At 37.8% G+C, this 26,962-nt stretch overlaps 1 protein-coding gene across 4 annotated transcripts in view; it reads left to right on the forward strand.

Annotated features, from left to right (window-relative positions):
* Positions 1-26,962, forward strand: part of ST6GALNAC3 (ST6 N-acetylgalactosaminide alpha-2,6-sialyltransferase 3) — a 211,409-nt gene that overhangs the window by 115,808 nt on the left and 68,639 nt on the right. For 3 of the 4 annotated variants that reach the window (XM_083867972.1, XM_083867973.1, XM_083867974.1), the window contains one exon: positions 25,256-25,665. In XM_083867972.1, coding sequence (XP_083724098.1) covers positions 25,256-25,665 — 410 coding nt within the window. Of the gene's footprint in view, positions 1-6,550; positions 6,598-25,255; positions 25,666-26,962 lie in introns of those variants that run through there. The other variant, XM_083867975.1, reaches the window with a different exon arrangement.

The following is a 26,962-nucleotide window of genomic DNA, read 5'->3' on the forward strand; positions in this document are numbered from 1 at the left end:
AGCGTTGGTACAAAAGAAATATAATTAATAAGTAAAAGCTATGTCCCTTGTTAATTATGTTTTACTAGCAGTAAGTTGGCCTCTCTATACTTTTGAAACTCAGTTGAAATTATTCCTCTAGAACATATATTTGCATAGTTTTTTAGATTTAAATATTTTGAATTTTCAATTCTAATATCGCAGCACCTGCTGTGCACAGAAAGGGAGCACTGAGAAAGGCATTATCCATCATGCTGTTATGGGAATGTTGTATTTACTTGCATAATGTCTACAGCTGACTGGTAGCTAAATCCACAGCAAGTTAAGAGGACTTGGCAAAAAGAAGTTTTAGTTAATTTTAAATATCTCTGATGGAGCACATGCCAATACCTCAGATTTCCCCTGCTGGGCTTCCCTGGAATTGATCTGCCTGCCTGTTGCCCAGTCCCTGCAGGATCACACCTGGAGGGTTGGAGGCCTCGTTCCACTGATCCCCATGTTCAGGGGATAATGGGGCTATTGCAGGAGGCGCAGTAATTCCCTAAATGGACCATGCTGAATACTTCACCTTCACAAACACTGTTACCCATGGAGAGGTTTGAGGTAAAAAGGCTTTTTTAAAATAACATTATTGAAACTATAACATAGCAAAGCGGTTCTGTTTTGCAGATTGGCAAAGTGAGACCTTGAGGTTGTAATTTACCTGAGACATAAAACAGGTCAGGAGCAGGCCAGACCACAGCTCAGGGTTCCTGAGTCCGAAACTCCAGACTTTTATTTTGCCTTCCTTTTGGGGTGGTGGGCTTGTATGTCCAGGGAACAATTGGAAAACTGATGGGTGAAAGACACAAAAAGCAGTTTAGAACACAATCTTGATAAATACCACTTAATTAGTTTACATAATGAATTTTGGAACATGACTATATCTGTTAGACAAAGAAATTAGAATGCTTCTTTAATATGAATATTTTATTTCTTAATGACATGTTAGTTGGTCAGGGGAAAATATTTTCACTAGAGCTGGTTGGAAAAATATTTTCCCAGTAACAATTAGGACATTATAATTACAAAGGAAAAGTAGTTTGGCTACTGAAGTAGAGAGTGGTATTCTGCTGCTGCCATTTCTGCTGCATTAATTCAACTGACTGAAATCTGGGGGGGGATAGGCAGGTTCTGGCCCTGCTGGACAGCACACTTGCCACTCACATGCTGTGTAGAGATTTCTTGGCTTTTTTAAAATATCCTTTTTTACCTCTGAGGCTGACATAATACAAGCAGGGTTGCAAAGTCAAGGTTCAGGAACTGGAGAATGCCATAAATAAAATTATTTGTCCACTTTTGATTCAGAATTCTTCAATGTATTCATGGCTCTGCAGAGTGGGACAACTTCAGCCTCATTCATTGTCCAGATTTTATCTTTTTTGGTGCTGGGTTGAAGTGTATAAAGAAGTTGCTAGGACTACTGCCTCATTTGCTGAAGAAATGGTGTGAGGGAGTTGTGACACTACAGGAATGGAAGGCAAGGCTGTCACAGTCAAGTGTTAATGCTAGCTGTAATATTCTATTCTTGCCTCTGTTACAGAAATTTCCATGTGATTCTAATCTAATCAAGCCATGTTTTTACTAATTGTGTGTGTTTACTTTCTGAATGCTTAGTTTGAGACCCTTGGGTCTGATTTATGAAGCACAGAGATAGCTCAAGTCAATGAAAACTATTTGAACGTATAAATTACCGAAGAATTCTAATTGCTCCAGGTTCTGTATGCCAGTCCGTGTATTCTTATTAATTTAAGCTATAACTTTCACTTAAATTTCTCAGACCCCTTTAATTGAAGTGAGCTAATACAATATTTTCCTGTCTCTCTTTAGAATGGTATTTGAGAAGGGAGGAGCTACTCTGAGTACTGAATGACAGCCAAGGCAGAAATTAATAAGTCTCAGAGCAGGGTGTGAATAATGCTCAATAAATGAGGCATGGGGACACATTGACTAATAACAAGAAAACAAAGGCATTGAGTAGCTGCTCATTATGTCAGTCAGTGCAGGCAGGGGTCCAGCGGAAAAAATAGTAGGTGGTTGGGTAATTAAAGATAGTATCATAATGCATGCACAAAAGGTTGCCCAATTAGGGCTGCACAGCAACTCTAATTCTGACACTTCCCTAAATTTTCAGTGCTTGATTTTACACATTTAATGTTCCCTAGCATATTTTTGGTGTATTTACATATATACGCTCCCCCATTGCTTCCTTCATTGCCAAACTGTTAATTAGGTAGAACTACTGAGAAGTGCAGTTGGATAAACAGGGCTTTGCAATGAACCTTGGATATCATGCTGCAGAGCAGGAAACCTCAGAGCCAGAGTTTTGAAGGGTTTACATCAGTGGTAATGAATTTATTTCCTTTGCTTAAATATTTTCAGGAAGTTATGTTTTCAGTGCAGTCTGTTTCCTTACTCACTATGTTGTGTTGTTTCTAGGCCTTCATGGCTGATGATGGTCTGGATGAAGCAACTTTTTAATGAGACTTGTGTTCATAAGGCTCTTCTGTGGGTGTGAGTAGTCTTTAGCTATGGCCCTCATTTAAAACAATAATTTTATGTCACCCACTTCTTTTGGAAAATTGCAATCCGCAGCTAGATACTTCGATTTTCAGCTTTCTACTTGGCATTGCCTGCCTGTGTGATGTGGAACTTTTCGGAATATCACAGAAGAACAATAAACACAGAAGTGGAAAAATTGAGAGACTGGGAAAGGAGAATGAGGGACAGGAAAGTAAATAAGCTTTGTTGAGACTTTTTGTCTTGTGCATGCAAATAAATTATTTCAATGCTTCAGTGATGCTGTTCTCCTGAGCTGTTCCACCACAATTGCACTGTAAGTGTTCCACCTGATGTAGGACTCCAATATTCTGAAATATGGCCTCACTTGAGTATGAATATGGCCAGGGGTTGAGCAAGGGCCATGTTCCCTGTGCTTCCTGGCTGAGGGGAGATGTCTGGATGTCTCAGTTGCTGTTGTCAGACACCAGGTCCCCTTCACCCACCTGGCAGAGCAAAAGGAGTGATACAGGGTGAGTGAGAGCCTCCTTTGCCAGCCTCCATTCCTGAAGGCACCTCCTTTGCAGCAGTGCCTGCCCACCTGGATGGGCTGTCCCTGAGAACTTGCAGAGTTAATGCAGTCTTGTTTCATGGTAAAACTCCATTCTTACAGTTCTACTCATTCTAGATCTGTCTTCATAAGCAAAGGGACTGCTGGTGGTGTTGGGTAATAGTCATTACATTAGTATGAGTATTTCAGCATTGAATATGAGATTTCAGCATTAGTAATAGCATCAAAATACAAACCCAGGTGACAGATTCAAGATTAGAAAGCCTGAAAAACTGAGCCTTTTTTCACCTTGCCCTGTCTAGATACCATAACTCAATTAGTTTCTTTCCCCTTGCTAAAATTTTACCCGAAATGAAAAGGTGTCATTATGCTGACAAGAAATCATAAATAAAGGTGTCTACATTATGTGTCAAGCCACACAACATCATCTTTATAGCACTGTTTGTATTTTTTTGCAGAACCAGTTCTTGGACTTAGAGTCAAATGTGCTATAATTAAACATTGATTCACAGGAATGAAGGGATTTTTTTTCCCCTTTAAGGAAATGGATTTTAGGGAAGTAATGGAACAAAGGAAGCATAGTATAACTTCAGTTTTATGTCAGAAAAAAAGCAAGTGACCTTTTACTTGCACCTAGAACTTAATATTTATTTTAATTTTTCATTTGTATTGTCTTTAGTTGTATCTTTTTCTCTTGATTGCTTAGCATTCAGGAATTCTAGCCTTTCACAAAATATCTAAAGTTGCAGTGAATATAGATGGCTGACACTGAAATTATATTTACTCTTTTATTGCAGTTTTCATATTAGTTTAACCAGACTTTTACCAAGCTTTCTATTCTTATAAACCTTTTTATTTTAGAAACTATATGGAAATAATTTGGCAATGAGTTACATTATAGCATAGCCTCATATTCTGAAGCCTTTTGGAATATTTTGTTGAGACTGAGGTTGATATGGGCTCTGTCAGTCATGGCATTTATGTAAACTATAAACATCTTCCAGGACCATTGTTAATTTGAATTCCATGGCTGAATGTTCTGATCCATATTTTCTAGTTAAGGATTTGTAGAGTCACATTTTCCTGTCACCCCCTGTTCATGTGAATTAAAATCAGAAGCACAGAGAACACAGATATTCAGGTGATAACAGACAAGGATGAGGGGTCAAGGCCAGTACTTATCCAAAACTTATAATCTGCTGCTACACCTAGGATTCTTCAAGAAGCTGGTCTTGTAGTGTCCAAATGCTTCCTCCTTACATTGTTTAAAACTCATTGTCTCAGATGGACTAGTAGCATTTAAGTGCTTAGACAGACAGAAATGACCTCTGTGAACTCTTTATTTCTCTCTGATACTTGTTTAGCAAAACACCTCAGCTTGTTCTTAGCCCCAGATATATTTACCAGGGGGCTCATCCCAAACCAGATTAAAACATTGATTTTTCATGTGTTTTGGAATGGATCCCAAAGCATTTAAGCACGTGCTAAATTCTGTATTGGCTGAATTATCTCTAATATGCAATAGATAAAAATTTTAAAGGGAGATAGTCAATGAATGTACACTGAAGGCAGCGAAGTTACAAGACATTTATACTACATGAGTATTCCCTGAATTCTCTTTTATATATATATGTATATATAATTTATTTTTTTTTAACCATTTGCTTCTATCACAGAAACCTGTGATTTTGGTTGATTTCCTGCTGTATTTTTCACCCACAGTAAGCTTCCTTCTTGCAAATAGCAGCTTAGGATGCTCACTAAAGTATTTGTAACATGGTCCTGCTCTGTAATGGTTTCAGAAAGTGACACCAATTGAAAATATACTGTACAGTTGGCTTTAGTGTATAATTTATTGTAACCTTCAAATCCTTTCTTTGTTCTGGATATTGTCCTGTTCATTCCTTCCTTTTATGATTCAGTCTATGTGATTTTTACTACCGTTCCATCCCAGAAGCTTGCACTTCACCATACTGTTCTTTCTGAATCCCGTTAGAAAACATGGGTTTAATCTTTCAAAATGAACCTGGATATGTGTGGTATTTACAAATATTGATTCCTTGGTTAGTTTCCCAGAACATGGGCTGATACCTGTACATAATTTAAAGAAAAGAAAGCAACAAACCAAACCAGAGCAACCAAACAAAATAACAGAAATCAATTGGAATGAACCACTATCCCTCATTCTTCCTTGCTTTAGTGCAATTTGGTGTAATTATCTACACTGTGGACACAGAGATGTTTGAGTTTTTGCAGTATAATACTTTACCACTCTTGTGTAGTGATTGCACAAAGCTTGCTGGTATTTTATCCCAAAGCTATGATTTCAGCTCTCTGTAGTCTTGCATTTAAAAGTAGCCAACTGAGATTAGCTCCTGTGGACCTGAATCTTTCTCTTCAACTATCTGTGCAGATACAACTTATTACTAGTTTTACGCCAACAATAAAAAGCAATAAAATACATTTTAGCAGAGATGAAAATATGTAGTGAAGGCTTTAAAAAAATAAAATCTACATGCTATTTGCATATCTAAGATATATATTGTCTATCATTGACAGAAAATGCATGTTATGCTGAAAATTACCCCAATTAGGTGTAAGAAAGGCTAGCATGCAAGGTTGTAAGTTCATTCCTTTCTCCTTAGCAGAAAATTTTTACTATCCATTTCTATTTTTATGTTTTACTTACGTCAGATGCCCTGATTTATTTTCTTTGTAATGGCAAAAAAGGTATAAAAAAAGCTCAAGTGGTTCTAGTAGGTACACATATGGCACTACAAATTCTCCACAGTAAAACCTTGGAATGTTCTGTTTATAGACATCCTTGTTTCCTTGTCTATGGAAAGATTTATAACTAGCTCTGTTTTCTGTCTTTTTCAATGCCTTGCTTTCCTACTTTGGAAATCAATCTGCTAGATGAAGCAGTATCAAATCAGTTTTTGAGATCCACAAAAAAATACGTCTAGCCTTACATCTTTTTCTTTGCTGAACAGCAAGAGGCTTTTTTTTTTTTTACGCAAGGTCTTCCTCTTTAAAAAAAAAAGAAAACCACAAAAACTCTCATGAGTGATCTTTCCCATGAGCACAGCTCAGTTGGGGTTGATTGCTGTATTTGCCTCTGGGTTTGGAGGCTCTGGAGATCATCTACTTCAACCTTCACCCCCAAAGCAGAGTCCGCTGGGGCACATTGCTCAAGGCTCTCTCCAGTTGTGCTTGAATGCCCCCATGGATGGTGACTTCCCAGCATCTTTGGGCAACCTGTTCCAGTGCCCAGGCACACTCACAATAGGAAAGTTTTTTGTATGTTTGACTGGAATTTCGTGTATTTTTGTTCATGCACGTTTTATCTTGGTCTGTCGCTGGATATCACCAGGAAGCGTTTGCTTTTGCCTTAACTCTCACCCACTCCAGCGAGGTATTTATGCCGAATCTTTGAACAGGACAAAGTCTTTCTCTTGGCATTTAAAGCTGTCAGTTCAGACTTTTTCCCTTGAGCCAGGATCCACAAAGTAAATATTGCTGTATATTGCTAACTATCTTTGGGACTTTAGCCCCTTATGTTCCCTGCTGTCCCTGCCTACCTTCTGCCTTATTAACTTCTATTCCCATTCCTTCCTCCCTGCATCTGTCTGGATTCTCCCCATAGGAAAGAGAAAATGTTATACAGCACAAATAAAATTGCATAAAGATGAATGTTGCCTCAAACTGCAATATTTTGGGATCAAGTGAACATAAGCAATAGCTCACTCCAGGGATAATGCTACTGATTGTGAGAGGCCTATTCAGAAGGAAGTGCTATTTAAGGTGACACTATCAGGCCAAGGGACTGTGAATTACATGTCATTTGTTATCCATTTGCTTCAAAACTGGAAAAATTTATGTTTCTTTGAGAAATAGTTTGGCATCAGAAGTAACCCTGATGGCCACTCCACCAGTTCAAAAATGGATATGGTTGCCAAAGTTCAGACTCCTAAATTTGAAAATGCACCCACAGACAGATCTTTTCTGCGCTGTGCTCTTTATTGCTTCTTCACAAAGGTTGTTTCATTACCCTGCTAATTACCCCTAATCTGTACTTTTACATAGCTCTGTTTATTATAAAGGTGTTATTATAAAAATCCATCTTGGTTTGAAGGATATCTGTATTCATAATTATTTCTCATGTATCATGCTTTTGGGAAACAGAATTGATATTTTTGTGCTCAGCAAAAAGGACAAAAGTAAAAAGTACAGTTATATACCAGAAGCAGTATCTCCCCTCAGCACAGCAGTTTTTCAGCAGAAACTTGTGCAGTCTCTTACCTTCCTTTGTTCAGACCTCTCTGTAGTGGTTTACAATTCACAGTGAAGGTTTCTTATTTCTGCCACTGGCATGAATGACTTACCCAGAATTTAACTTATATTAGTGTTAAAGGAGAATGAAGTCCTTTGTTCCTTTTCCTTTGCCTGCATTATCAGACCCATATAAACTTGGGTGTAGATTTTGGACATTTTTTCTGTTTTTAATTGTCAGTGTTACAGATTCTGGTCATATGAATGGTGCTGCTGAAGATATAAGTAAATAAATAAAGTAGTGGTGTAAATGTTGTGTCTTAGAGAAAATCTCAGCATGATTGTGCAGAATAGAATGACTTTGTTGTGCTATTACATTTAGGGTTTAAAAGTGTAAAGTCAAAGACAGCACACACACACACTCAAAAAAGATAATCTGATTCTCATGTCTCAATGCCAATAATTAAATAATCACATCCCAAAAATTGAAACACATCAGCATTTACAGTCTGTCTTTCTGAATCCTGCAGTTGTTATTTTGCCTTATAACCTCTTCTTCCCATTTTAGCTGAGCCCTTGCTGTGTAGCTGTGTGCACATGGTTCTGTTTCCAGAGCTCAGTGTGAGTGCAGTGTTTGCTTCCCATACAGGAGCTGTTGTAAACAGACTGATCTCTGTCAGAGGGAGTCATCCAGTACTGTAACTGATTTGCAAATGTTGAGGCCAGCCTGGAGTTCTCTGGACAAGTTCAGCTGCACTGATAGATAAAGAAATCTGCTGTAGCAGGATCTCTGTACGTGCATTTCCTCAAGTGGTGGGTTTTGTTTGATAATACACTGAAAGTCATGAATCACAAGACCTCTGTGATGCAGGGGAGCATCAGAGATTCCACACAATATACTCGTGTTTTATCAAGGCTTATTGTCTCTGGAACCCCATATCTGCTTCTGATTTGATACTGCTTCATCTAACAGATGGATTTCTAAAGTAGAAAAGCATGGCATTGAAGAAGTGATACAGTTACTTGGTTAGCATGCAAACTTGCAACAGCTTGGAACCAAGCAACACATGAAATGCAGATTTAACCTGCAGGTTTTTCCTAGGCCAGGAGGGTCATTCACCTAGCAACAGCTTTAAAACATTCCTAAGTGCTTTTCTATTGTCTACATTATCAAAGGTAGTAGCCATAAAATGGCATTTCTTTACCATGGGGACATGTAAGGTGTCTCTGCAGTAAATAAACATATGTTTGCCTTCACAGGAGAATTTCACCAAGGAGTTTTAGAGCACAGCAGACTTATGTTCTGTAGTCAGAAACTTTCTGCAGAAGGTTCCTTTAGGGCTTCATTGCCCTTGAGTAATTTGTGGCATCTGATTCATTTTCCCCTGGCAGCTATATATGAAGATGATGCTAACAATATGGCAAAGACTTTGGAAAAGTGTCAGGGAAGAGCTGATCAGAAACATGTGAAAATGCACACCCTCAGACTGACTTTAAAAACAACATTTTTTGCACATATAGAAATTCTTATTCTTTAAATACACATTCAACACCACAGTTAGTGTAGACATATCACTATTCCAGACTGTGATATGTACATCAGGCAGCTTTTTAAAAAGTAACTCATACAAAATATTATTTATTTAAGCAACCTTGAAAGCAGGGTCTAATTGCTTATCATTTGACAGAGCTTACAATAGAAAAGAATTTGACATCCTTATGATGAGTGGTACTTTATTCCACAATTACTCCTATTCTTTGTACTGAAAAAAAGGGATGGCAAGTCTAGAGCTATCATAAACTATGAAGAAATACAGCTTTTACACAAAGACAGCTTCATATCTACTGTTGTCAAGAAACAGGGGTTTGCTAGGAGTGCTTCAGGAACGTTTGAATAGATTTACAGGAAAGAAGGGTTGATTTCAATCCTTCTGTTCCATTTAAGCAGGGTTTCAGCATACATCATAAAAGGTGATGGGCTAGTGAATATTTGTATTTCAGTTTCATTTTGCTGTAGCTTTAAGTTGAAAATCAGAAGTGCATGGCACTCTACTGAAGCAACTGTTAATAATTAGGGAAATAATTCTTGACTTTCTAAAATGTTTGAAGCTGTTGCCTTTGCTGCTGCTGCATTATGGATAACCTGATCTGTTCTCATTTTACTGGTTTCCCTGTCTGGGGATCAAGGTTTGTCAAATTGCAGATTGCTTTACTAGAACATGAGTTCCATCTGTACACACACATCTGCCCTGGTACCTTTTTGCTGAAGGATACCTGGATAGCTACTTTTCCATGTAATGCAGAGCACAGTGCTGAGCTAGAGACTGCAGCACAGAACATTATCTTTCTTTAGTGTCACCCAAGAAGGCTACATTGTGAAGTGCTGTGTGCACATCCACTTACTAAAATTCATGGAATTACAGAAAATAGGATAAGAAGAGACTTCTGGAGATAGCAAGTTTGTAACTGTGCCCCTGGAAAGATTGTTTATAACTATGATTTCATATAGAAAGCTGCTTAAAGTCTAACCTGAATCTAGCTACCACCCTGCTAATGTAGAACAGACGTGAAGAATCCTTTGCAGCATGTTTTACATATTTGGAAACACTTATCACAGCTCCTCCATTTTCTCCTCTTCTCTCTCCCCTTCCCCTTCCCCTTTTTTTCTATTGCTGGTTAATTTTTCTGTGCCTGGATTATTCTTCTTGCTTTTTCTGGCCTTTCAGCAGCAGATCCAAATCTGTGCTGAAGTCAAATTCCCAGACTGTATTTACTATCAGTGCTGCTGAATAGAGTGAAAAGATAATTTCAAAACCCTTTATGTATGTCTCAGGATTATGTTTGCTTTTTTAGTTGCTAAGACCTGTATTGATGATTTTGCTGCCACTGAGAACACATTTGTGACTTGTAGCTCTGAAGTTGACTGCCATTGTCACTGAAGGCTGCCCCACTTTAGGAAGTTAAAACATCAATTAAATTAGTTAAATGTTTATATTGCTGACATCTAGCCAGCAGAACAGATGTATCTTGGTTGGAATAGAAATCCATAGAAATCAAAGGTTATGCTCAGAATAAGATTATAGCATGATAATCTCATTACTTGAATTGGGAGGGGGATGTTGAGATTAAAAAGAGAGAGAAATGGAATGCAGTATAGACCAAAACTGATATTTGTTACAGAGAAAACACCAATAGAAGAAATTAGAGGAGACATGCCCGATTTGAACTTCAAAACAGTGAAAATAGCATTTCATTTCTATTTTTATTTCAAACCACATCCAAGAAAAGGAATAATGTAGATGGAGACAAAAAGAGACTTCTAAGTGCTTTTCTTTTCAAAATTTTTCCTAGCAAGAGATGGATGGCAGGGGATTTTATGCCCCAAACAGCACTTAAAAGTGCTTTTGCTTTTTTAATCCCGTCCTTCGACTGAGAAAGGGAGAGAAAGAAGCAGACAAGGTGCCCTGACACATCACTTCTAAGTGATTTCTCTCCCAAAAGTATTCAAAAGACTGATAGAAGATTTTTTTCTGTTGGATATTTATTTTTTTTTCTGTGACTTGGCAGAAATGAAGTGGGAAGATGAAGGGAGGCATCTCTTGCTTGTGGAGCAGTATTAAATACCTGACTGTAGCTTTAGTTGTGAGGGTGATTGGAAGGATAAAATTCTCTATTTGGCATGGCATGTTACAGAATTTTATTGTTATGTCTTATGTATTCCTAACTGTGGGTCTCTTGTTCCAGAGTATGTAGCTAAGCCTCATCAGGGAGCAAATCCCAAATCAAATTGTTTCATGCATAAGGAAAGACAGTTTGGAAGGCAGGAGTCATTAGAGGGAAAGGATTTTTCATTTTAGTTATGAAGCTTAATTTGTTTTCACTGTCTTCCCTCCTTTACATCTCTAAAATATTGATAGAGGTTATAATTTCTGACAGTGATGTTGATTGTGGCATGTAAGTAGGATCCAACAGCTGAAAGTGAGAGTGTAATATCGTGACGGGGTTTATCACATAGAGACAAGATTGGAAGGTGCAGCTGAAAACTGGATAATTGGTATAAAAGAGAATCTTGAGTCTAAACAGGCCTGAAATTAGGGAAAGTTCATATCTACGTGCAAGTTTCACAGCTCTTATTCAAGTTGTGAATTTTAGCAATGATATTTCAAGTGTGAGGACTGAGCAGCACTGTGTGATCATAAGGATACGGATGGGAAGGAAACCCTTCCTCAGCAATATTGCTGAGTACCAAGCAAGCACATAGATTTTAATCCTACCAGAAAATGATTGTGTCTCCTGTTGCTTCATGGCAGATCCTGCCTTTCCTATTTTGGAGTGCTTTCCATCTCTGGCATTAATGATGACTCCTATCAGACACCTGTGGTCTCTCTGCTGATGGCTGATTGATCATACATGCAAGGCAGAGAAACAGCTTTACAAACCTTTGATCAGTGTCCATAAGTAGAGTATGTTTTATGCATTAAATTTGAATCAAGGATTTTAGAACTGCAGACTGGTTTCTCTTTAACGAAAGTTTCAGAGTCCTCAGAAAACTGAGGAAATTTTTTTGTGCATGTCTGTACTTTTGTCAGTTTTTTTTTTTTTTTTTTCCATAAACCTTTTTTCAAAAACAGTTGTTCTTGCTTTTTCTTGAAGTTTTTCCAGCTGCTGATAGTGTTCAAAATAGCTCTGCGCTGTGTGGGATCAAAACAGTTTTGGCATTAAAATAAAGCACAGCATTAACTCTTCTGTTTCAACAATAAAATGGGAAATAAATGAATAATTTTGGAAAAATAATTATATTATCAGTTAGGCAGTACTCCGGAATTAATTCGTGAGGTGTATTGGTTATCTCCACAGTTAATTACATTTTGATTTGAAATGTGTGGATGTGGAAGTAAAGAGCAATATGTTTAATAGTCACTGTATCTGGGTCACCCCAAATAGCATTTAATCCCCCCATATCAAATGGTTTGTGGGTTAGAAGAGTGTCCTGGGAATATCAAGGCAAGATAACAGCCATGCTCTTCATATTTAACTTGTTCATCAACAGGTAAGAAGAAGAAGAAGTGTCTGGTGAGGTATCCATGAGCAGCAGCCAGATGCTTTGCCCTTTCCAAATGTACTCTGAAGAAGAATGGAGCTGTGCTCCTTGTTTTGCTCATTAGATAGCATTATCTCTGTGGAATGGCAGTTCATATCTCCTTGTGCTGTGTGTGGTTCTCACATATGGGATTTTAATAACCTTCATGCTGTGCAATGAATTCATAAACAGGGCTTATAGAGGAAAAACACCACAGGACTTTATTTTTTAATTATTGCTCTTTTGAAAAACGGGGTCTGCAGGATTTTTGCAAGGGTCTTGTGACAGTCAGCAATTGTTTTGTTGCTGCAGTGAGGTTATTCCAAGAGGAGGGCATAAATACAGTATTTACCTAAGATACACTTTTTTTTCAGAATTGATTTTCAGTATCCTACGTTTCGTAGCCACTATAATTCTGCTGTTTTATAGGTGGAATTTTGAAGGTCTGATGGTATGGGAGTTTTCCCCATTTTTCTGGAATGTAATTTGCATTTGATTTCTTAGAACGTAATTCTCCTCCTCATCTCTCCCTCCGTCTCAGCCTGTGAAGCCACAGTTTACTGCTCAATGGACACTAGCACATGGCAGCAGTTTAGATTTCTGTTCTGAAAAAGACCTATTCATTCTGAATCAATGGGGTTTCTTTTCTTTCTTTTTACCCCTCTTCTCCCTGGAGTCCATTTAAGCCACCACTTCTGCATCTCAGCCATGTTCCAGTACTGGTGAGGAAGGCACCACAGTTAGTAGAGCTGAAAGGAGTAACAAAAATTCCCAGCACTGGTCTCCAGGTATTGTGTGGTATTTATCAACTTCTATTCACTGCTAACAGCCTTAGAAACCAGACTTGTGAGGAGGACTCAATAAACTTAGCTTTCTCTACAAACACCATGAAGTAATGAGTCTGAACTGTTGAGTACAACCATTTCAGCAGTCCAGGCACTGGCTCACACATGCCAGGAGGGAAATTGCACCATGTTGCCTCCCCATACTCTGTGACCCAACCAGCTGGAATGAACCCACGGTCATTCTGGATTCCAGTCCTATGCATAATAATATTATATCTGGAATAAGATTTATTAGGTGTAGGTTTTGTGCAGGATTCTCATAGGACTTGCAGATCAAATCTTTAGCCCATTTTCATTTTAGGAGTGTTTTTCTCTCCTGCTGTATTTTGTATGACTTTGTGTGTGACAGGCAGTATTAAGAACCAAGAACAAAAAAAAAAAAAAAAAAAAAAAAAAAAAAAAAAAAAAAAAAAAAGAATATTTTTTCTCTAATTATTCAATTTTCATTATTTTGTTGTCATTTTGAGTTCTTTTATTTCTAAAAAAGTTCCCCAGCACATTGAATAGCCCTCATTATTAAAAATGTGTGCCTTTTCATTAAAATTCATTGAGCTTTCCCTTGGTTCTTCATAGTGATAGAACTATAGAATTACTGAAAAAAAGTATGTTTGAAATAACCTCTGGAGACCATCTTGTCCAATATGCACTATAAATAAGACTAACATCAAGGTTAGGTCAGACCTGTGCCTCATCAAGTTTTGAAAATCTCCAGGAACAAAGACTCTAGATTCCTTTGTTTCAAAGCTTAATTGCCCTCTGTCATAAAAGTGCATTCCTTGAAAAAAGGATTCTTTTTTAATGGGATATATATAGTCCACTGGGTTCTTTTTTCCTTCAACTCATCTGTCTTGGTCTTTTATAGCCATGAGAACAGTGACTGTCTGACTCCATGGATGGTGGTGTAGCTGATCACAGACACGCACAAACTTCTTCATGCTGCATCTATAATTCTACAGTTGTATGACTCAGAGAGAGGGGATGCCAAAACTTGCACATTTGCTTTGTAAATATTTTCTTAGAGTTAAATTAATACGTAATCTAGACCCTCCATCTCTCTCGCTTGCTCCTTTTGGTGTTGCTAATACATATGTACATGTATGTGCTTTTTTAAAGTCACTAAGAAAATGAGAACATAGAACTAACATTGAGTATGGAAAAGTTTTCCATTGTATACTGTTCACGGAAATGAAGAAATGTTATTTCTATGCTTTTCCTCTGCATAAGCTGTAACCTGGACACCTGGATTATTATTTTATAATTATTTGACTTCAGTTGATTTTTTTTTCTTACTCAGCTGCACCCCCGAGTTCCTCAGACCAGCTTTGTGGCAGTGAGGTGGAACTTACCCTCTCAGTTCCCAGTGTGCAGTTGTGACCTGCTGATAGATTGAGGTGCAACAGAGCCTGTAGCATGGAGCAGATTGCTCCAGAAGGAGGACAAAATGAGAGGCACAACTTGTTTGCTTAGAAGGCAGTTATCAGTATTCCATGATCTCTTCTCTTTCTAGGCCCTCAGCTGAGATGTGTTTTGCCATATTCATACTGCCAGCAAGCCACAGCAGGCAGATGCTCTCAGAGGACACTGACTTTCTTTCTCATGTTGCTCTCCCCAGGAAACTGCTCTGTCAGAACCATGGTAGTCGTTGCTGTATCAGAGTGAGTTATAGAGCCACTGATGAGCTTAGGTGTTGACCTTTAAGATTGCTTTTCAAGTTTCAAAGATCTTGCTGTCATTACAGTCCTTGGAAACATTAGGAATCACAAGCTACATTAAAGCCAACAGTCTAAAAGAAGGAAACAGGAAAACCTACACAAACTCCGTGCACTCCCAAGCAGAGTGGAAATGTGGAATCTGATGCCAGCAAGGAATCTACCATGGCCCCCAAGGCTTCCATCCCAGAGCCAGACTTGGGGCAGGAAATATTTTCAGTAGTGACCAGGGAAGTCCATCCAGCCCAGAACATCAGTATGTGTGCTCACACACAGAGAAGGAACACTGTATTCTGGCTTTGTGAGCAGAGAATTTAAGTCAAGAAAGCAATTTGCATCCTTTTCATGTGTTAAAGCAGAATCACAGCTGAAAGGCCAATGCTGCTGCCCAGGCCTCCTTGTGGAGGCCTTTTACCTCCTTGTGGTTTGTATTGTTTGCATGATTTTGTAATCTTGTCCATCCATGAACTGCAAATCCAAATTTTTCTTCCCAAAATTCCTGTGTTAGGTGAAGTCTCCAAGAAGTCTTCAGCCATGTTAGTGGGAGTTTTACTTTTAACTGTAATGGAGGCAATGAATGGGCCACAGATTTACCCAGAAAGTCAGTGTATAGATACATTGCAGTGGTATTTTTCTTTCGAAGATGTATGAAGGACTAAAAATCAATTTCTCTCTTAAAAATTTAAATTATAAGTAGAAGAGCTATATGATTATAAATACCCATTTTGGAAGTAGTGTTGTTTATATCTTGCATCTATGTCACTGTCATGCCAGACTAAATAGTGGAGAAAAGATTGATAGGGTTTATTATTTTCATCTTTTAATAAGATTTTGTTTTGCAACTGCTTCTAGCATGTTTCACCTCTTAATTTACCAGCTCATTTGTGTGTGTATGTGTGTTATTCAGTGCCTCAGGCCTCGGTTTTGTTCTGAGCTCTGTGCTGGGGATGCACAAACCGGCACAGAGCCTTTGACTCCAGTCAGCTTTGGCAGAAGCCACTGAGCTCGGGGCTTTTCTTCAGTAAAAACTTTCAAGTGAGGGGGTAAATGGGGCTGGTTTGGGATGTGCAATTCAACAGGAATTGCACTGTTGAGCTCCATGAATAAGAGAACCAACACAGAAGGATCTTTGAATTATTTACAAGTCACTTAACCCCAGTGGTTTCCACTTGAGTTTCTGCTTACCGATTTATTGCAGGTGCTGTTAGTCCGTGATACAAACTGTTGTCTGCATGTAATCTGCACTGCTTAAAAGGTGGTTAGTGGACCACCAAGGCAATGATGCAAAAGCAATCAGAAGAGAGTATATGTACAGTGATTTTTTTCTTTTGAAACAGACTTTTAACATCATAGCTTTCCTACATGACTTAAAAAAATATAAAACACATCTTCCTAATTATTTAAGCAGAAGTTTCCAATCAAGTTTAAATTTTTGTCCCAGTGCCCATTGTCATAGTGTTTGAAATTTCAGGTGTCTGACAAAGTGATGATTTAACCTTATATGTTTCTGCAACTGAAATGATTTTATGATCTTAAAATTAAAACAAATTATTTTAAAAAATTATTTACAAACAAAAAATTATTTAAAACAATTAAATTTTTGGACTAGCACTTTCAAAGTAAAATTTTAACCTGAAATGACATTTTGGAGAAAATGGTGAACATTTTTACAGATGACAGTCCTAAGGTGCTACTGCAAATATTGCCAATGTACCAGTGAAAGTAAATGAATGTGGCCAGAAGCAACTGTGTATTCTCTTTTAGATAAGGCATCCTGCAATTAAAAACACTGGACTTAGAAAGCTTCTTAAGGCTTATTTTGTCAAATGAAAAATGCCACTGGTTTGAATGCTGTTGTAATAAACCTTATTCTTATTCCTGGCATGAATATTATATATATTTTTTTAATTTCAGAAAAATGGATAATTAACATTTTTTGCTTATCATTTTCCTTCCATGCATACAAATAATTTGTCAGATAGACCACCAAGAGAAACAAAATTAAATAATAGGTCTAGATAGCATGAAACCAAAATAAATTAGAGGTTAGGCTTCCAGCCTGTTAGGTGGGTTTCCAGAGGAAAGAAAAGAGGGGCTTAATACAGGGAAGTTTTTCTGACAGTTTTTGCTGCCTACCTTTGTATTGTTTCCGCATATCAAATCCCAAATAAAATTGACCTGAAATAAGATGTGAAATTCATATTAGAAGTCCCTTAGTTTATTTGTGAGTCTAATTTTTTCAAATGTATTTAGATTAGAGGCCTAACAGGCATTACTACATCTGTGATTCAGCCAACTAAGTTCCTAGATAATGGTCCATGATTAATGGTGAGTGCTGATAATAGGAGGTTATTAGAGAAAGCAAACTTGGAACAAATCTGCTATATACATTATATACTTTGCCGCCATCTGTGGGTATTTATAATAAATACAAATTAAAGTCAGCGCTAGAGAAACCCATGTTCTCCATATGTGACAGAGAATTCCTTAGACATAGTCTTCCAGTAGGCGCTTTTACTGTAGGAATTCCCATTAATTTTTTTGCAGAGGTACTTACTATTACTTGCAAAGAAAAAGTAGTTTTTATGGATAGAATTCTTTTGGCCTTGGTTATTGTCAAGGATGTCTTTCTAGAGCCCAGTCTGTAAGGAAGGATTATGTGTTACATGTTACCTCTGCTCTGCTGCCACACACGTTATTGGGTGTGAAAAATTGTTTTTGTCCTTTCGTACTGAAATTCATTCTCTATTCAGCCCATGTGCTAACAGGACGTTCCTCCCTTTTATGTCTTCTTGAGTGGTGACATTTTACCTCCTTGTGGTTTGTATTGTTTGCTGAGCAAATATGTTGGTATAGAGAAGAAACAATTGTTATCTTCCTTATTACTAAATGTAAAAAGCAGAAAAGAAATGTGATACAGACAGAGAATTGCAGAAGATAAATTAGAGCTAAATATTATGATACCAATAACCTGCTATATCAAGTGACATATTTTGCTGGTAGCAAATGTACTGTTGCAAGGATAGTTCTGCAGCAGAGTGACAAAAGGGATGCCATTGCTAGGATCAGCTTGTGTTGTGCTCTGAGTTGTTTATGCTGTTTGATGGACAGTGTCTGGTTTACATGGTGTTTTTCCAGTAACTTTTGTGCACAAAATACAAGAGTCATCACGTAGTGGTGAGGGCAGGTGAGCAATGTAGTGGATGTTAAGATAAATGACTTACTGGATTCAGCATTCAGCAAGCAGTACTTGGTTGGAAGAATTCCCGGCTTTTGAACTATTACAAAGTCATGATATTTTAAACCCTCTGTGTTTGTAAATGGGTGATAGATGAAGTGTCACAAACATTCTGGTTATTTATGGTCATCAGCTAAACCTCTGGGATGCAGTTAGGAATACTGTAGAACTAATGTAGTTTGTTTGGTTTTCCATTTTGTACAGCTGTGAAGCTAATTTTTTCATAGGCTGTTTTTCAGAGTGAATGCTATTTTAGTTGCTACTTTGTGAACTTGCCTGTGTAGGGTGTGCATGATGGAGTTTGCTTCCCTTCCATAACAATTCAGTCCTCAACAGTTTCACAGGAGCATTTCCACATATCTTCTTGGCTGTACTTGTATTTTTATGCTGATATATATGTATATGCCAAAGAGTACTCTGCTTTTCTTGCAGTTCAGAGGTGTTTATTATGTGGATCTGAAGGTGCAGACATCTGCATGCCTAGGGATGTCAGGGTTTCTGGTTACCTACAAACTGTAGTACTATATGTTGGACTGAGCATAGCCGTTTTCATCTGTTTTCTACTTGGACAGTTGTGGTGCAAAGGACAAAAGCTTTTCTCTCTGCCTATTCATTCAAAAATTATTTGATTGACATGCCTGATGAAGTTCTCTTCACAATATTTAGTTTATAACTTAAAAAATACCTTTAGGAGTTTTGGTTCTTCTTTGCTGGATAGCATTCCCAAACATCATGGTTTATCTTCTCAGCTATGCATATCAGTATTTTGCTTTTTCTCAAATCCTTCTTCCCCTTACGTGTTTGCCTTTTAAGCACTAAACTACATTCTACCCTTTCATAGGTGTCTGAAATTTTTTCTGTTCTCTCCTCTCTTCTGTGTGTTTGCAATTATTTCCTCCCCCTTCCGTGACATGATCCATTCATGTAAATAAGAGCACGTCCCTTCTGCCATCCTGCCTAGGGACAGGACAGTCTGCCAGGCACCTGAGACACGAATGAAAATGGGTCTTCTGCAGACTGACTGAGAGTGCACATGCAGGACAAGTCTTCACATCCATCAGGAAATGCCTTAGGGCAAGACTTTCTCACCTGCCACTCTCTCAGTGCCTGAAGTCCTTCAGAGCTGTTGACCATCAGTCCTCCAGAGCTCTGCCTCTCCAGGGTCTTTCTGTTGTACTTGAAGCCCTGAATCTTCCTTCCTTCATTAACCCTCCATGCAGAGGCAGAACAGCTTCTTCTGTTCTTATTTACTCCCTGCCACCTTTCTATTTTTAAGTCTTTTTTACCAATAGAGCTATAAAGAGTGTTCCAATAGTTTATTATTCCAGAAGAAAATACTAGTGTAGGCTTATTTAAAAGGTGTCAGTTTCCATAAAGTTTCAACTGGAAATCAGGAAAAATGAAAAAAATGAAAGGGACTGTTTTGTTAATGGGAACTCTCATTCTTTCACCTTTTCATAATAAAGCAAAATGTTCAATTGGAGGAGCATTTTAGCTCCATTTTAGAAAATTATTTAAATAGACCTTTTGAAAAATGGAAAGTTAAAATATTTTGATCAAGCTGGACATGGCTTTTAGTCACTTTTAGTAAATTTTGTTTTATGAGATTAACATGAGGAGTATTATCTTTGACTTTTCAATTTTTGCCTTAAAATAAAACAGTGGAAAATACCTAAAATATATAACAAGACCTGGTTTTATTCTTTATAGGTTATATACTTGATTCTTTCTACTCAGAGTTTTCTCATATATATTTGAGGCATTTGGGTTTTGGCTCTCGGTATCATGAGATTACTTAATTCTTGCTTTGTTTCAAAGCTGCCTGTATTGTTCCCAATAGGAACAGGAAAACCAGCAACATGCTGGTGAGCATTTGCTCTGCTATATCTTGAAAGAGGTAGGAGCTGGCATGGGGTTGTCTGGAGCTGTCTCAAAAGTGAGAAAGATGACACTGCATCTCTTTGCACTGTGGTTGGTGTTTGGAAGGTTTGAGTTTCTGGTCTGTTTTTTTCTTTCCTTTCCATGAGAAAGAAAACTAAAGTGTCAAAAATACACTTGCTGGTTGAAAGTTTAGATGGGATGGGTGAGTTTAACACACAAGTTTCAACCTCTGCCCAAAATCCAAACTTCCTTTGTTTTCCTGTCTCTTTACCACTGACACGAGGAATCCACAAGCAAAGGGCTGGTACAGCCCCTTTAAGGAGCTGTAACAAGAGCTGCAAATCAAACAGTTCTATAACAACTGGGTCAGTGTATATAGAAAGACTCTCAAACATGGTTATTTATTCCGTCTCCTGCTGTAAGATTAGTCCCATTATGTGCCTCCTATGCATTCCCTTCCAATTCATTCAATTTAAATAAAAACTTTCTTCTAGAATTCATGTACATATCAGTGACGTTCATCTAAATAAAATATCCCAGGCACTTGAGTCTCAGGAACAGCCTTATGAAGAACAAGATCATATCCTATTTATTTGGAAATGGGATGCATGTTGATGTTGGGCTTATTTCAAAATAATGTCAAAATGTTAAAATCTTTATGAAATCTTAACATTAAATTTTATGAAGACAGAGAGGTTTGCTGGGATGTGATGCTGAGGGCTAGGACCAAAATCAACTGTGAAGGTAAAAAAAACACAATACTGTGTTTTTACACAGTAAAAATAGGGGGGAAGAGGGAGCAAACACAAACTCAGGGTAATCAGACCTGTCTTTTTTATCATTTTTACCATTTTTTGCTTGATGTTAGTAATAAGTTATATACAGTGCTGTACTAATTTGGTAGTTCCTGGTGGGTGAACACACAAATGCTATCTTTCTTTTTTTTTTTTTAAACCTGCTGTATTTTTTCCTAGAGAAGCTTGGCAAGTCTTTTCTCCCAGTCAGAGGTTTGAAGAAATTGAGTAAGTGTAGATAAAACTAGCTTGTTTAATCACTAAAACACAGGAAAAATTAAAATACATTTTTTGCTTGTTAAGTAGAGAAAAGCAATAAAAACAATGCCAGACAGTTAATGCCTCTCTTGTACCTTTCATTTCAAAGACCTCAAAAGAACATCAAGAAGAATAAAGGCAAAATCTATTCCCTATTGGCATCATTATAAATGTTGTATCCTCTAAAACTCTAAAGACATCCAAGAAGAGTAGAAGAATAAATGGCATTGAAATAAAGGAAGTCTCTCTGGAGCTTTGTTCAATCGGCTTTGTTAGAATTCACTCAAATAGGATGATTATAAGAAAAGATCTCATTTGTTTCAACATTAAAGGAGCAAATTAATATGTGGCAAGCTGCTAATAATTGCCTCATTATGTAGTGAATGGGCATTGCGTCCAATTTACAAAATTACAATCATATTGTTAGAGTAACAATTGAGAAAGTTTAGTCTGAGTTTCCTAACTATCTGCATGATTAGTTGTGGGATTCAGAGTGGAACAGAGTTGGTGGTTGGAGAGAGCGCACCACTGGTCTATAGTGCTAAGAAGCCACAAGAGAAATTTAGCTTTTCATTAGTGGAAGTTCCATCTGCAGTGGTCTCTTGAGCTGGATTTGGTCCAGCTGAGGAGTGAATCTGGCAGTCTCTGCTGAGACCTGAGCTTGGCTGCTGTCTGGTCTGTCCAGACATTATTTTGTGGTTCAGAGACCTGGCCTGAGATCGTTCCCACATGGACCTCAGCAGATGTACAGGGCTGTGTCTGGGAAACTTGGTGATCCAAGGTCTGTGCCATTGAGAAACCCACCCATACAAATCATTCTGTAGCTGGAATTTCAGTCATCTGGTGGAGACTTGGAAATGGTGGGAGAGTTGTCAAATTTGGAAAGTAAGCAATTTTCCAAATAATGAAATCCTGTGTGGAAGAGAATCATGTTTTGTGACCTACTTTGGTTGGATTTGCTTGTGACCTTTTCTAATTCTGGCTGATTTTGTTATTTAATGATTTGACCTTTGATTCTGTGAAGCCACTTCAGTGCTAAATGCAAAGATTTAATAACTAGAACTGTTTGATAAGTGACCTTTATTACACAGCTATTTCTCTTTGCTAGAGAAATGGCACTGTTTTGCGAGTTCTAATTCACAGTTTTAATTATCTTTTCTATTGTCTGTAAGCTTGCACAGGAAATGGAAAGGTCAGACATTTCATTTTCTTTACTGATTAAAATATAAGTGTTCCTCAACAGTTACAATGTATCATTCAGAAAAAAGATGGGTCTATTTGTCAGAACCATACCCATCTTCTCTGCTGAGGACTTCTTCATCCTTCTGGTCAGCAACAAAATGAGCAATTTTCTAGCAGCAATAATAGCTCACTCCCCTTGGTGTTTAGAGGTGAAATAAATGTCTAAATGCATGAAAAGAGAAGAAAAGGTGAATGATTCTTAATGTTTTTGTCTTTAACTCGTGTATCTATGATGCAAGTGAATGAAGATCTTGTGAGAGGTGAACCTTGGCCTGATTTCTGGGTCCACAGAGGATAAGCAGTAACAGCACAAGTTCCTATGCGGTCCTGCCAATCTGTTTCAATTCCACTGCTGCTGGACCATCTCTGCAGATGAGAGGGCAGTCTGGACTGCCTGGCTGACCCATTTGTATTGTGTGTGGATTCATGTGTGTCACTTAAACCACCATTCTCTGTATGTCTGTGACACTTACAAACCCATACCACAAACTGGTGGCCTGTCTCCATATGAGGTTCAATGAGTGAATATTGATGTGTGTTTTCTTATATGTTGAGGGAGATATGATGCAAAAAGATGATGAAGACAGTGGATGGTTCTGGAGTCAGTGGTATATCTATCATGGATGTCAGTCAGTCTCCTAGCTCTGTCTGGGATCTCTGTTGGGAAATATGCATATTGGGACATGTAAAGTCTCTCTACATTGTAAAAGATATTTATTGTGAGATAGAGCTGGGAGGGGGTTAGCCTCTGACTCTGTTCAAAAAGAGCAGATTATATGTTGACCTAGTGTAAGCATTCAGTATTATGAAAGCACTTCATAAATTGGAACAAGATAAATGAATCACAACAAAAGAGCTAGAAAACCAGGGGACACAGTTGCAGGAGTGAGTGTACTCAGCTTATTCAAGCAGAACAGTTGCACTCAGTGAATAGAAAATGTGAAATGAATTTCTAACTAAGGTGAGAAAATCAAACAATTCTAAATTTAAATAGCAGCTCCATTTTAATGGAGAAGGAAGAATTTAGTGAAAAAAGCAGCTCTGAGGATGAGACAAATTTAAATGGAACCAGATTCTTGACCAAATTGGCTTTTCCTATCTAGCAGTTTCATATTCAGCATTTGTTAGTTTGAAAGTTCACCCTGAAAGCTATAAATTAATCTACTGGGACTGTAACAATTCACTTCATGCTAGGATATGAGTTATGCCTGTGGATTTGTTTAGGTCACCCAGCCATGTCCTCATAATGTATCTTAGAGAGAATTTCTGTAAGTAAGTGGTAAACAGAAAGACTGCTGCGTTCAGCTGCATCTCCTGGGATTTCATCCCTGCTGTCAGAGTGCCATGCAGGACAGCTCTCTAAAACTATAACAGCTGTAAAAAATACATGGTGTTCTGTAAAGGAAACATTGACAATGCTTTTGCATTCAATCAGAAACCTTTAGCTACTGATGAAATGAGGAAAGAATGTTTTTCTGAACCAGGCACATAATGAATTCGAATTAATCACAATAGGGAAATCAAAGCTTTGGAATTGCGAGGTTTACTGCATAAGTCTTGCAGGATGCACGTTAATTCAGTACAATATTTGTCACCCAAAGGTGAGATATTTTAGCTTTCTTCAGATGTTTCTCTCTTGTCCTTGCATTATCAAACAATTCAGTTTTTTGTCAGCAGTGGCATCCTGGGGTTATAGTGGTCAAATGTAGGCAGGCTATTCATCCACATCAACTAAATGAGGTGTGATTTTGTAGAGAAATAGCCACAAGTCTGATCAGAAAAGCACCTAGCATCCTGTCAGAGTAAGTGTCCAAAGAACGTGAAGGGAATTCTTCCTAAAAAATACTAAACTGAGGTCACTGGCTACCAGTTGTGAGCATGACAGAGGATCAAGTCTATGACCATACAAAAAATTGTAGGTTATCTCTGACCTGGATGATCTTTTGTATGGTTTTCTTTGATGGATCTGGTTTTCATTTGATTTATATTTCTAACTGAACTCTTTATAAAATCCAATTTAAATAGAGGGCATTTCCTTTTAGTCTGTAGGTACAAAAGAATGAAAAGACATTTACTCTTTAACAAAAGGGAAGATCAGATAGGTCCTTATATCTCTGTTAGATGATTTTTTTCTATTTTCAATTCATACTGGAGTAATAGCTAGAACTTGGTCAGAAAATACTGTCTTTGACTGTAGTTTTCTCAGGATTAAGTTCCTAGTTCAGGTGTCACTAGTCCATCTACCTCTCATTTTCCATGGATCATAACTGCTCTCTGGAGAGAACAACATACTCCTCTGTCCACATCCGCTTTCCAGCTGTAGGATTTTCATACTGCTAGATTGTTTTTTAGAGTTACATCTCACATTTGACTTCTGTCACAATTTTGGGAGCTATTCATTCAGACACAAACACAGTTAATGTACAGTTAAACTTCCAGCATTACTTTTTCAGTAGTTTTTTTCCTATTGCTTACAACACCTTGTTAAAAGAGAAGTCATTGATCTAAATATTGCTTTCTGCTGCTTCTTTATTTCCTTGTTTTTTAGTGAAAAGAATAACGTTTAGACAGAAAAGGGGATGATTATTTGTGTAGTTGACTTTGCAAGGTGGGAGCAAAGGCAAAGATTGGAGCTGCCTATTTCACTGAAAAGGTTTGCATTCAGAGCTTTGTAGTGGTAGAGTTTTCAAGCAGCTCTGCCACAAAATTGTGATTCTGCTTTTTAAAGAGAAACATTGCTATCAATTTGATGTACTTTACCTGCTTTTCTTTTTACTGAATTTTAAATCTTCATGGTTTACAGCTAAAAACTTGAAATATATAACATACATTGTTTCCTGTCTTCCAGCCTCTACAACTTGACTGTGACCTCTGTGCCATTGTTTCAAACTCGGGACAGATGGCTGGCCAGAGGGTGGGCATTGAGATAGACAAGTCCTCCTGCATATGGAGGATGAACAATGCTCCTACCAAGGGCTATGAGGAAGATGTTGGGAAGAGGACAACTGTAAGAGTGGTCTCTCACACGAGCGTGCCTCTCCTGCTGAAGAATCCCGAGTACTTTTTCAAAGAAACCAACAACACTGTTTACGTGATCTGGGGTCCTTTCCGAAACATGAGGAGGGATGGAAATGGCATTGTGTACAACATGTTGAGGAAAACTGTTGACAGCTACCCAACTGCCAAAATCTACGTGACCACGGAGAAGCGCATGAGTTACTGCGATGCGATATTTAAGAAGGAGACAGGAAAAGACCGGTGAGTCTTAAACATGAAGAACAATTATAATGTTTGACAAAAGATACGTGAGAAATTCCATGAAGGATGTCAGCTACTAAATGAGTCCCCAGATATGTTTTAAATGGATTGTTGTATAGGTTTGACTGTTATAAGCACTTGATGAGGCAGCAGCTAGGCCCCATTTACCCCACCTACACTACCTTCTGTTCATTCCATTTCTGTTGGCTTGAATCCCAAAAATATTGGATGTCTTCCTGAAATGTTTTCAAAGCTGTGTGTTGTTTTCAGCTCAATTTACTATTGATTAAATTGACATTTTATTTGAAGAGGATAATCCTACACAAACAACATTTCCAAATGCACAACCTCAGGATAATTCTGGATATTGCATTTTCTTCTCTGTTGAGATTCACTGTAGCTTTTCTTCAAACACAGACCTCAGGGTTATTTCTTCAGGCATTGTTTCTGTTTCTTGGTGAAAACGAGTTATCAGAAATACTGGAATAGATTTAGGTTTCTACTTGTATTATGCTGAAATTCTAGTATCCATTCTTGATAATGTGTATTTATGCTACTCAAGAGAGGCTGTAAGAAGTGAAACTGTGGGGGGCACTTTTTGGGCTAGCATGTTCAGAGCAGAAACTGGATTTGTGGAATTAAGACCAAAAATTTCAAGAATTTGTAACCAACTGCAAAAATTCAAGTCATCTGTGTTTTGGCATGGAAGAGCACCTGTAATACATTCTCACTTGAGCTAACTAGGAAGGAGTTTCCAGATCACTGCTGTGCCTTAATATTAATTTTTAAATTTGCACATCATGAATTTGAGGTTGGGAAGGACTGTCGCTATTCTGACCAAATTAAAGATACAGATATTCAGAAACAGCTTGACATAGTCTGAAATTTTGACCTAGCTTTTGAAGTAAATAAGCTTGTTATCTCAAACATACTTGTTTCACTGTTTTTGAACTCCCAGAATTGATGACAGTTGATTTTTCCTATTTTTCAAACTATTGGAACATAAGGAGGAGCCTGCCCCTGTTCACCAAGTGCACATGCTGCTGCTGTGGTTCTGGAGTTGGAGGGAGCTCATATATCTCATAAAGGTGTCAAGGTTATCATGGCTTCTTTAGTTTAACTGAACAAACTGAAGAACAGGGGCTAATAAATACACAAGATCCATTCTTCAAAAATGACCTTTAATAATACAAGTCATCCTGTTTACATATTAATCAAGCTAAATATGATCACAGGTACATTATTGCATTGCTGTACATAAATTTGTTTATATTTATGAGTCAGTCAGGTCACAGCG

Source organism: Zosterops lateralis, assembly GCF_965231275.1.
Source record: "Zosterops lateralis genome assembly, chromosome: 9".
Classification (NCBI taxonomy): domain Eukaryota; kingdom Metazoa; phylum Chordata; class Aves; order Passeriformes; family Zosteropidae; genus Zosterops; species Zosterops lateralis.